Below are 11278 nucleotides of genomic sequence, written 5' to 3' on the forward strand. Positions count from 1 at the left end.
GGGGTCCAGAGCCCTACTCTGCTTATGGAGTGTGGGTAGCTAAGAAGTAGGTTAGCAAACGGGGGGAGGGGGTTAAGTCAAGAGCCCTATTCTGGTTACAGAGTGCGGGTAGCCAAGAAGTAGGTTAACAAACTGGTGAATCACTGGAGGGTGGGGGTAAGTCCAGAGCCCTATTATGGTTACAAATTTGTGGGTAACCGACAAGTAGGTTAGCAAACTGGTGAATCGGGGGAAGGGGGGGGGGGTGCAACTTAGCTACTAATATTCCCTATAGATTAAGTAAAAAATAATGAAATATTAAAAACCGTATAAAGTACAAAAATCCTATACATTTGGGGGTTAATTATATCTTATTCCAAAAGTTTTCCCAATTACATAAATCTTAGATTTTTCATTGCTTTCGGATTCATTCTTTGGCTGTTTGATGTTGCAAATGATATGTCACTTAATGGGAGGGATGTATCCATATCCGAGAGGGGATATCCCTCCAGACATCTATTGGGAGAGAACCTCCTTTCAGAGTGTGATTCGTCGTTTCCAATGCGGTTAATTGCTATTAGGCTTTTTAGGAAAGTTCCCCTCTGCCTATGCATTTAGAATTGGGTCAATCACTTTATTAGAAGTCGACAATAGAGTGGTTCTACCAGCAAAGAGCCATATACATTTTATTGTAACATCTGCTGATAGACCTCATAGTTGGGTTGTACCTTCCTTAGGAGTCAAATGTGATGTTGTACTCAGACCTCTATTTTGGTACAATGAGAAGGAGTTTACTATGGTCGGTGTAGTGAGATTTGTGGAACTGCCATCCCGGTCGACGAGAGCCGTCATATAATTGATTGTCCTGTCGGGTCTAATCAACTAACCTTACCCTGCAAGGCCCAATATCGTGTACCCCTTTTGAACGGTTTCATTCTATTATATAGGGATGTATTTGGGAGGAAATTTTTGTATTTTTTTTTAAATGGTAGGAAATTTTAGAGATTATGATATCAAGAGTCGTGTATTTATGTAATTTTTCCAAAAATGTATTAAAAGATTTGTCTTAGGATTGATGGTTAAGGAAATGACTTACAACCAGGGGCAGAGCCACCTTGTACAATGGGGGTTCATCCTAGGGGTGCACATCGGTTGGTTCGGTTCGGTTTATCGGTTTTCGGTTTGTAAATACATCAAACCAATAACCAAACCAATAACATATTTCTTATCGGTTTATGGTACTTAATGGTTTGGTTTTCGGTTTAACCAATAAGAAAATACTCATATGTATTATATACACGATAAGAAAATTTTCATATAAATCATATGATTTTTCCAGCATTTGGCATAAAAGTAATAATCATAAAAGTAACAATCATTTTTTTTGCAAGTTTAGACACTAGACACATTCAAAGGAAAAAGTGTGAAAGTAACAATCGTTTAACCATTAACAAAAAGTGTAAAAGTAACAATCGTTTAACCATTAACAATAAGACTAGTAAATTTAGTATACTCTTATTGGGTTATCAGTTTAACCATTAACAAAAATCATAAAATCGGAAACCGAACCAATAACCCAATAAAAAATTTTGCAAAACCGTTTAAAAATCGTTTGCCCAATAACCCAATATCAATAAACCAATAGTGTTTTTTTCGGTTCGGTGTATTGGTTAAATCGATTTATGAACACCCCTAGTTCATCCGAACCCCCATCGACGGAAAATTATACTATTTATACATGGTTAAAATAATTTTATATGTATATATAGTAGATGTCGAACCTCCTTCGGCTACTTCATGTGTCTGTTTCTACAAATTTTGAACCCTCTTACTGAAAATTCTAGCTCCACCTTTGCTTACAACCCTAAATGAGTTCTAGCATCTTGAATAATAACTAATAAGTTACAAGGTATAATTAGATATTTGTCCTCGTATATAATTTAGGTTGTTTGGTTAGAAACAAGTTATCTCAGGAATAATTATTTTGAGACCATGCATATGGGATAACTTAACTCATCACTATGGTATACATGGTGAGATAAGTAATTCTAAGACTATCTAATTCCTCCAATAGTGTTATATTTTTTCCTTGAAATTATTATACCATATACATCATACCAAATGACTCCTAAAGTTTTCTTAATCTTAGTAGACTTGTTCTTAAGTCCCATCTTGATTAATTTCTTCTCACTTGTGTCATCCAATTTTTTTGGCTTTGCTTTACTTTGTTTTACATTACTAGTTTGGAATATGGGGATGAATCTCTATTCTTGTCGTCTTTCATGTTGTATTAATTTATCACCTTTTAAATAGTAAAAATATCCAAAGATTTTTTGTCAAAATCCTACTGAATACGTGTTCTAACTTATACGAGTGAGTCTCACGTGATTTTTAAGTAAAAAGATACTCAAAATCAATTGCATCGTAGCAATATCAAAGAGAAATCGAGATGATAAGATGATTTCAAAAAAATTAATTTTAATTATACAAGCTAAAATAATCAATATGACATAAATTTTATAAAATAACTGATTGAACCATACTATTGACACCCTTAATTTGTGGGATAGAAGAAACCATATAGTGCTTTTTTATATAAGCTAGCTTAACAGAAAGGAAACTTAACAAAACACTTTAAGCCCATATAATATAGAGTTTACAATCACTCAGCAACCACCACCTCCATAGCCGCCGCCACCTCCACCACTGCTACCGCCACATCCACAGCCACCACCACCTCCTCCACCAGCACCACTAGCATACATGATGACACCACCAGTACCATCAAAATTAGAACCACAATTAGCACCAATAGACTTGGACTTGATTTTCTTTTTCTTCTTAGATACTTTGTCATTTTCAGGATGATCAGTACATGAAAATACCACTATTGACACCACTAAAACAGAGAAAATGATAACATAGAGCAAGAACAAGACTCCATAGTAACTAATAATAGCACTAGCTTTACTAGAATTGTCATCAACATTCAAAGAAGAAACCAAGAACCTAGCCATTATATTATTTACTTTCTCCTATACAACATGAATGCATTTATAGAGGACTCATAACTCATTTCCTACATAGAGTGCAATAATTACTCCCTCCATTTTAATTTGCTCGTCTTATTGCCTTTTTTAGTCTATTTAAAAGAATGTATCTTTCCTTTTCAACAACGGTTTAATTCCAACATTTCACCTGGCATGCTTAAGATTACCAGATTAATCATGAACATGTAGGTACATTACACATCTTTAGTTTAAAATTATAAGATTCAAAAGTTTCTTTATTTTATTCCGTTTCCAGACAAACTAGGCATTTGTCCATGTTTCATTGTGAAATTTGAAAAAAAAAAGTATTTTTTGCTTTCAAAGTGAAAAATAATATTCGAAAATTGGAGTTATGTTTAGCCAGGTATACTAAGATAGACAAATTGAAACGAATGAAGTATATTATAACTGTTGGTTAGGATCATGTCACTTAACTTTACTATTTTTTCTAATTTTTGACAGAAGGACTATTTTTTTATTTTTAAAGTAATAATTTCCCTCATTAGAAATATTATTACTTTTAGAAAATAAGCAATTTACATGATCCTAATACTGTTATTGACCAACTCTTCTAGTAATCTTTGACCATTAATTTTCTAAAAGAATTCATAGTCTTCATAACTCTATTGGCCATCAAGATTGTCAGGGATCTCAAGAATAGAAATTGCTAAGAACTGGACGAATTTTTTTGGAGCTTTCGGTTAGAGTTGGAGTCAGAATTTTTAGTTTATGAGTTTCGGATCACAATTTCTCGGCTCATTCTTTAATAGGCACATGGTCAGAGCCCTAGCTCCTCAAACTGCTTGGGAGCTTACGGTTTCATGTTCTATTTCACTCCCTGATGGGGTTCTCTTCACCCTTCCCTCACAGTACTACTTTTTTATTGGTCATCTAGGAGTATTTAGTCTTGCAAGGACTCTTACAAGGTGGTCCTTGCTTATTCACATGGGATTCCACGTGCCCCATGCTACTCGGGTCATTATTGAATTTTGCAAAAGGAAACAAATAATTTTACATTTGTGATGAAAGAAGAATATCTTATATGTGATGGAAGGGGTCTAGACTACCTTCCATGTATTGAGACAATCTTCCCTTTCGAACTAATTTTTAAGATTGAGTTACGTCGAATGTCCATTTAAAATGGTATCAGAGTCAGACCTCCGAAGTGCACTCAGATAGATCATCCATTTAAAGCGGTATCAAAGTCCGAGTTTGATAGTCCTCCTACGAGTTTTTGGTCAAAAGCATCCTTCAACTTAAACTACATTTTTAAATTATCCTTCTTAACAGAAAACATCCCCCAAATATTTAAAACTTAACCACTTTCATCCTTTTGTTAAAATTTTTTGTCAAATAATTAATGGATTTTACACAAAAACATGTGCAGGTCACACTGCTCTCAGTAAAAAATTTCCCACATAATTTCATTATCCGTTGGAAAAAGGTTCCCCCCCCCCACCCCCACCCTAATTTTATTTTTTTGGAGACCCTTATTTGCTGAAAAGAAATAAAATTAGGATGGTGTTGCAAAGAGATATGATATGCTCTTCTTTTCCTTTACCAACTTTAATGAAGCAGGAGCTTGATTTCACATTATCTTCACCTTCTGTAAAGTCAAAATGTAATTAGATCAACAATTTTTTGGGGCAATTTGATATTTTAAGTGATCAAGATTCTGAATTTCATATATGGCACTCGAGTTTTTTTCTCCATTATTAAAAGTAGAAGTCTCAAGACGCCACCATTTCTTGCAAATTCAATGAGAAAAAAATATTTCAACTGGAAATTTTTTAATATCAAATCAAATAAAACATAAATTAAAACAAAGTTGCTAATAAAAGGATCTACATAATACCAAGTGTTGTTGTCAAAAAGAATTCACAATAGTATTTTACATGTATCACAGAATGAAGAGATTTTTTTAATCTTTGGTGATTTAGGGAGTTTTGTTGAGAGTAGTATGAATTACACATATTTTTGTATGAATTTTGTTATTTTTTTGGTCAAATTTTAACAAAAGGATGGAAGTTGTTAAGTTTAAAATATTGAAGGATGTTTTTTGTTAAGAATAATTTAAGTTAAGGGTATAGTTTAAGGATGTTTTTGGCCAAAAACACTCGTCATCCTGCATTGGAATCTTATGCAATATGAGTTGATTTCTCTGATGGTCACTCAATTAATAGTTATGACCTTGAAAGTGACTTTCTGAGATAATTAACTATTAGTTGACTGATCATGTGAGAAATCAATCAGATGAAATATTACATAGATTCTCCATGATGTAGTAGATTGTACAAGTATTCTAGAATCTGGACTACTTTGGACAATTTTTTCCCCTTGAACCAAGGGTCTATCAAAAACAATCTCTCTATCAGTCTCTCGATCTCTGAGGTAGACTCTATTGTCTCCAGACTCCACTTCGGGAGATTATACTAGATATGTCGTTGTTATTGTTGAGTAAATTGTACAAGTATTCTGGAATCTGGACTATTTTTCCCCTTGAACCAAAAGTCTATCAAAAACAATCTCTCTATATCTATGGTAGACTCTATCGTCTCCGGACTCGACTTTGTGAGACTATACTAGATATGTCGTTGTTATTGTTGAGTAAATTGTACAAGTAATGATCAATCAGTAAACATGGAATGTATCATAAAAACCAGAAAACTTTTTTATTATGAATCAAATCATATATAAGGAGACTTCAAGTTTACACTTATAAATACCTGTACAAAGACTTTTATTCCATGGTGTAAATAATAAGAATATGAACTTGGGAACAAAACTTACATTTATAAACCCATCATAAACTGGAAAATGGAAGTGTAAAATCAGACAAAAACTAAATATTTTCAATCATCTTGCAACCAGTTGTATTAATAGGTCTTCTATTGAGCTTCTGGTATAGGTGTCAATGTCATCATTTCCTGGTAGATTCGAGATAAATTTTAGAAAACAGAGAAAAGGTTATGCATAAATATAGCAGACAATCAGCCAAGCCACTCCCAAAGTCAACGAGTTTGGGGGTTGGTCTTGGAAAGAGAAGTGCACAAACTTGAACACTGTACAACAACAAGAAACCTAGTGTAATCCTACAGGCGGGGTCTGGGAGGGTAGAGCATACATAAACCTTACCTCTACCTTGAGAAGGTAAAGAGGTTGTTTCTGATAGACCCTCGGTTGAAGGAGCGATAAAAAAAGAGGCAGCAGAAACAACAGCAAGAAAATAAGATGTCTCTCACAAACTTGAACATGGTGTGAGAGGGAATTTACCTCAGTATATCGCAAATGCTGTTGATGTCCCTTTGTTGTTTTAACAATTGTTTCCCACTTGGGATCACTAGATAGTGGCTTACAAGATTGGTTGTTAGGACTTATTCCTGTCCCAACATATGATCTTGAAGATGGATTTTTCGTGGACAGTGAAGGCAAAGTACGGCAAAGCCATGAATCTGATGGAGATTTTGGTAAAGGAGGGGAAGCAGGAAGCTTTGAATGTGCTATGCGTGAGTTCTCTAACTTTTCTTTTCGTACTGTTTGCTTTCTGGTACTTCGTTTAACATCATCTTTGGGTTTCACTGAGGCGACTGCATCCTGGTAATGGTCTTGAGCTTGTTCAGAAGCTGTCGGTGCCATCATTTCCCCTCCATTGTTCAATTTTTCCGCTGATGATGGTGGAAAATAACTAAGTGAAGAATCCACTGAGGGCTTTTGTTCTGCCATCTTTTTAAGAATATCTTGATTCTCATCTTGTAAGTTAAATGGTCTCTCCGCTTTAGGAGGTGATTTCATAATTGGAGATTCCACCTTATGTACAATATCTACATGAAGAGTTTTCTCTGCCAGAGGAGCTGTTAAATCCGCTTCACCTGCAATGTTCTGATACTCAAATAATTCTTGAAAGCGATCATTTGTGTCCTCATGTGCATGAACTGTGACAAATCCAGCCACTGACTCAGATTTGGACTGCTGCAATAAGTTAAAGCCATAAGTGATAAAGAAAATGTGGGAGAGGAAGTTAGCACAATATAAGTGGCTGCAGTAGAGCAACAGAAGTGACGGGAAGAAAGACGGTGGAAATCGATACCTCATTTTCGGATCCGCTACAAGAAGCAGTAGATGATGATCCAGTCTGTGTTCTACTGGCAGGAGACATGGGTACTCTGGTTCTAGCACTCATTCCAGGTACAGGGTTCATAAGACAAAACGAACTTTTCAAGCAAAAACGAGGCAATAATCCACAAACTTTAGTAGGTAGATTTCCATCATAACAACTATCATCATCACTTTCTTCTTCATAATTATCATGGAATTGGGAATAACGAAGTGCAAAACTAGGTCCATAACGCAGCTGAGGCCGCTTATCCCCATTTACTACCTTCTTGGGCTGTCTTGGTTGCTCCTGAACAGCTGGTTGCTTCCTGGGAGCATAGTGAGGCATTTCTAAGGACTTTTCTGAAGCCATGGCCTTGGCAGCTGGCAGAAACCGATCAATCATGAAATCTCTAGCTTGTGGATCTCTTAAAGAAGTACCAAATGGTTTTGCTTCTGGTTCGTCTAATCCACTTAAGCCGCTTACACTACAATTCACGAAGAATGATTCAGTTCTTGAAAGTGTATTGGGGGCATCCATATATACTTCATCAGCATCTTCTGAATCACATTTTTCCATATCCTGTATCATATCTTTTGAGCAGTCAATACTCTCAATCTTCTTCACCTTTTCGTCCAAATTCATGTATTTCGGTGTGGAATGTTGAGCATTTCCTATTTGGCTTTCACTAACATTTTGACTTTCATGAGCTTTAATAGAATCCTGGTTATCTTTCAGCTTCCTCCCTGGGGGAAGTCTCGGGGCAATAGGTGGTTTCTCAGTAGCACGAATTTGCCGTTTGCTTTCATACTTAGGTTTTCCAGGGCTCTGTTCCCAGCGGAAAGGCACGACTCCTGGATTCCTCACTGGGCCTGACTTCAGTTCTGATTTGTAACAAGGAGGATGAGTCACGGTGGGGAGAGAATATTCAGTCTTCTTTGTCTCATCACTCCCAGAAGTCACTGTTGGAGAGACTCGTCTTACTGACAGAAACGGTTGATCCAAATTCAGTTGCTTGTCCTCCATGAGATTCTTTAGCAACATAGGAACACCTTATTTCTGCAGGTATAACCATCAATCTGTCACACTTACTGCTAGTGCTATATATAACAATACCAACAATATAACAAATGATACTTTTCCCAATATTAACAACAAAATACTTAATAATAAAACACTATTCAAACCATCTGCTACACTTTACTACTTGTAACAACAGATGAATTAATCAATGCATATTGATGTTACTCTTCGGAACACTTCATAACTGAGTTAATGCAAGTTTGTACTTTTCAGCTTACTTCCGCTTCTCTAAGAAAAACAACAATCATCGATATCCCTAGTCCAGCCTGTGTTTGTTCCACGCTATTTAGGTCCGTCATTCCAATACTAGATATTTTATGGCAAACTTACTAACGGTTCTTTAAAGCTAGAGATCTCAAGATCTCATAGTTATCCTACACGGAGATATAACAACAACAACATATCCAGTATAGTCCCACAAGTGGGGTCAAGAGCGGGTAGTAGATAAACGTTGTTAACCTGACAACAAATAAGTCCTGGCAAACACGAAACCCCAGTATAAGTGCAACAACAACTATACTCTATTATCTAATCGCAAAAGCATTTTGTCTAAACCTTTACAGCATTCATTTACATTGGATAAGATCTCAAAGCAAACACCATACTTGTTAAAGACCCACATATTCATCAGTTTGTGCTTGCAGCTGGCACCAATAGTTAGACAAGAATGCTAACATGTAGGGCCTTAACAGCACAAACTGTCATGTACATAGTTCATGAGTTTTTGCCACTAGCTTAAAATTTCTACCACAACCAACTAATCTCACTTATAGACATGTGACTCTGCCCTCACCCGACCTAAATAGTGCAATCTTCCTGTCAACTAGACGGTGACAGAGCCAGGATTTTCACTAAGGGAACCCAAAAGTTATAAGCCCATCCAAACAGGCTCGAAGAAATAAACACACGAGAAAATCAAAAGAATTTAGTCTATATACATAAAAAACAGTAATTTTCAGGGGAAAGGGAGATTTAGATGAACTCCCTTGCACCCCCCTAGCTCCGCCCATGCTACCAGATTCACACTCAACCATATCATACTTTAATATACTTGAATTGACTCATACAAATTGATATGAATAAAAGATTTGAAAGAACAAATGAGGTAAGTTTCTGGATCATGAAATGGAAAAGCTTAGCTACAAGATTCGGAGGTAAAAATACAACTGCAGCTTCATACCAGTCTCCACAAAAAGTCCATTTACTTCAAAAACTACCAATTAAATTTTCAAAAAAATGATGCATTTCCACAAGCCTAACCTTAAAATTTTGATTCTTGAGGATCCAATCTTTGAACTCATGGAAACTTGATACTATTTCTATCTAAACCAACATGTTATCAATCCAAATTTTACTTACCTTAATACATTATCCCATTTTCCCAAATCCAATAATCTCCATTTCTACATGCAACATATCTAACAAAAGAACACACAAAAAAGATAGAACCTTTGACCCTTCCTACCCCCAACACCCCCCACCCCCACCCACCCAACACCCTCTTCTTCTTCCAGAGTTGCAAGACAACAAAAAAGATCAAAACTTGGAACTATAAAGAACTCTTAGACATCAAATGGAAATTGAACCATACCAAAATCCAAGAAATCCCTTTCAACAAAATTAGCAAAACCCCTCTAAAGAAATCAATGCTAATACATTATAGACTGAAAAAAAATGAATAATACAGTGAAAAAAATTTAGTACCTTTGATAAAAAGATGATCTTGAACTGCAAAGTGACTTTCTTGGTTGAATGAATAAGCATAAACACTATGTATACATTAGCTGTAAAACACCCAAAAATCAGAAATCTTTAAAAAAAAATATGAGCTAAGAGAGAGAAAAAAAAAATAAAGATAGAAAAACAATATAGATTAGCTAATACACAAAGACAAGAATAAAGGGCTAATTTCTTGATTCTCCTTTGAGAGAACTTAAGCTTACCTTGTGTAGTTGTGTTAATGGAGAAACTCAAATTGTTTATCAAGTACCAACACTTAAAAACTATATAACAAATACTGTACCAAATAATTTTTAAATTCAAATAAATAACTTGAAGTTAGCTAAAAAGAATCCACAAGTTCCTTGACTCGTCAGGATTGGTAACGTAAGGTCTAACACTGTATTTATATTTATATTTATTTTGAATTTTTATTTTAGTAAAAAAATGCTAGTTACTTTGTTTCTTGACATAATTTGTGGGGAAAAAAAAACTATTTCAAAAAAAATATTGAATAAGAAAAATAAATTGAAACGGAGAGTTATTTTATTTTAACTTTTTGGTCTTTTGGTTCTTGGATTTTTGGATCATGTGATGGCATTTATTAAAATAGAGGTTAGGCCCCTCAAAAGTCAGTCATACACATGCATCATTGTCATTCATTTATAAGTTGTGATATCTTGGGAAATAGAATTTTATTTACTTTATGAACCACTCAACTTGTCTTTTTTTACAAAAATAATAATAATTGGTCTATAATTATTCATCTATTAATTATTCTAGGTTCTTCAACACCTCATTCTTTAATAATTATGGGATTACTACTTTTAGCTAAAAAATACCCCTTTTTCCCGCTACAAAGGGTGAAAGATTAAATGATTAGCTTGTTCATTTTAGATTTCTATTTTACCATATAAGTATTTCTATGCATTGAATGTTTGTATTAAAATAATTTAACTTAATGATTTAATAAAATTAAAATATGTATAAACATAATCATGATTAAATGATAAGAATGAATGTAACACCTATGTGTCATATATTTATTGACTTAATATAAATATTCGGTGTAATTTAATTTTTACCATACTATTCTATTAAGAATGTATTAATTTAAGGATGTATTTTACTTTATTGTTATGAATGGTACATTGTAAGACTAAATTTAATCACTAATACTTTCAATTTGATTTTGGAAAATTGATTAAAAAAAAAAATCTTTTTCGATTTGCTAAGTAAGAAAATAAAAGGAAAAATATTTTTCAGTATATTTGACAAGTAAAAGGGAATCGAGGAAGTAATATTTTTCTTTGAGTTAGGTGTTTAAATTGGATTAAGGCTATGAAGCAATTTA

At 34.4% G+C, this 11278-nt stretch overlaps 2 protein-coding genes across 3 annotated transcripts; both read right to left on the minus strand.

Moving 5' to 3' along the window:
• Nucleotides 1–2645: 2645 nt before the first annotated feature.
• LOC125876131 (glycine-rich cell wall structural protein-like) lies at nt 2646–2996 on the minus strand. The gene has a single exon (XM_049557247.1). The coding sequence runs from the start codon at nt 2994–2996 to the stop codon at nt 2646–2648; it is 351 nt and encodes a 116-aa protein (XP_049413204.1).
• A 2688-nt stretch (nt 2997–5684) lies between these two features.
• On the minus strand, nt 5685–10291 carry LOC125875720 (uncharacterized). 2 transcript variants are annotated; one of them, XM_049556739.1, is made up of 5 exons: nt 10196–10291; nt 9910–10148; nt 7117–8181; nt 6303–6995; nt 5685–5956 (listed from the first exon to the last, which is right to left on the minus strand). In XM_049556739.1, the coding sequence occupies exons 3-5, from the start codon at nt 8164–8166 to the stop codon at nt 5918–5920; spliced, it is 1782 nt and encodes a 593-aa protein (XP_049412696.1). In that variant the 5' UTR covers nt 8167–8181; nt 9910–10148; nt 10196–10291; the 3' UTR covers nt 5685–5917. The 2 variants fall into 2 exon arrangements, with proteins under 2 accessions (XP_049412696.1, XP_049412695.1); XM_049556738.1 differs by having other exon boundaries at nt 6303–6998.
• Between the last annotated feature and the right edge of the window lie 987 nt (nt 10292–11278).

The sequence above is a fragment of the Solanum stenotomum genome, chromosome 9 (assembly GCF_019186545.1).
Source record: "Solanum stenotomum isolate F172 chromosome 9, ASM1918654v1, whole genome shotgun sequence".
NCBI classification, from domain to species: domain Eukaryota; kingdom Viridiplantae; phylum Streptophyta; class Magnoliopsida; order Solanales; family Solanaceae; genus Solanum; species Solanum stenotomum.

Coding starts and splice junctions, on each gene's coding strand:
- LOC125876131 (XM_049557247.1), bottom strand. CDS start 2,996: ATGGCTAGGTTCTTGGTTTCTTCTTTGAATGTTGATGACAATTCTAGT.
- LOC125875720 (XM_049556738.1), bottom strand. CDS start 8,166: ATGTTGCTAAAGAATCTCATGGAGGACAAGCAACTGAATTTGGATCAA. Junction 6,999..7,116: donor GTAGCGGATCCGAAAATGAG/GTATCGATTTCC, acceptor AACTTATTGCAG/CAGTCCAAATCTGAGTCAGT. Junction 5,957..6,302: donor AGCATTTGCGATATACTGAG/GTAAATTCCCTC, acceptor CGAATCTACCAG/GAAATGATGACATTGACACC.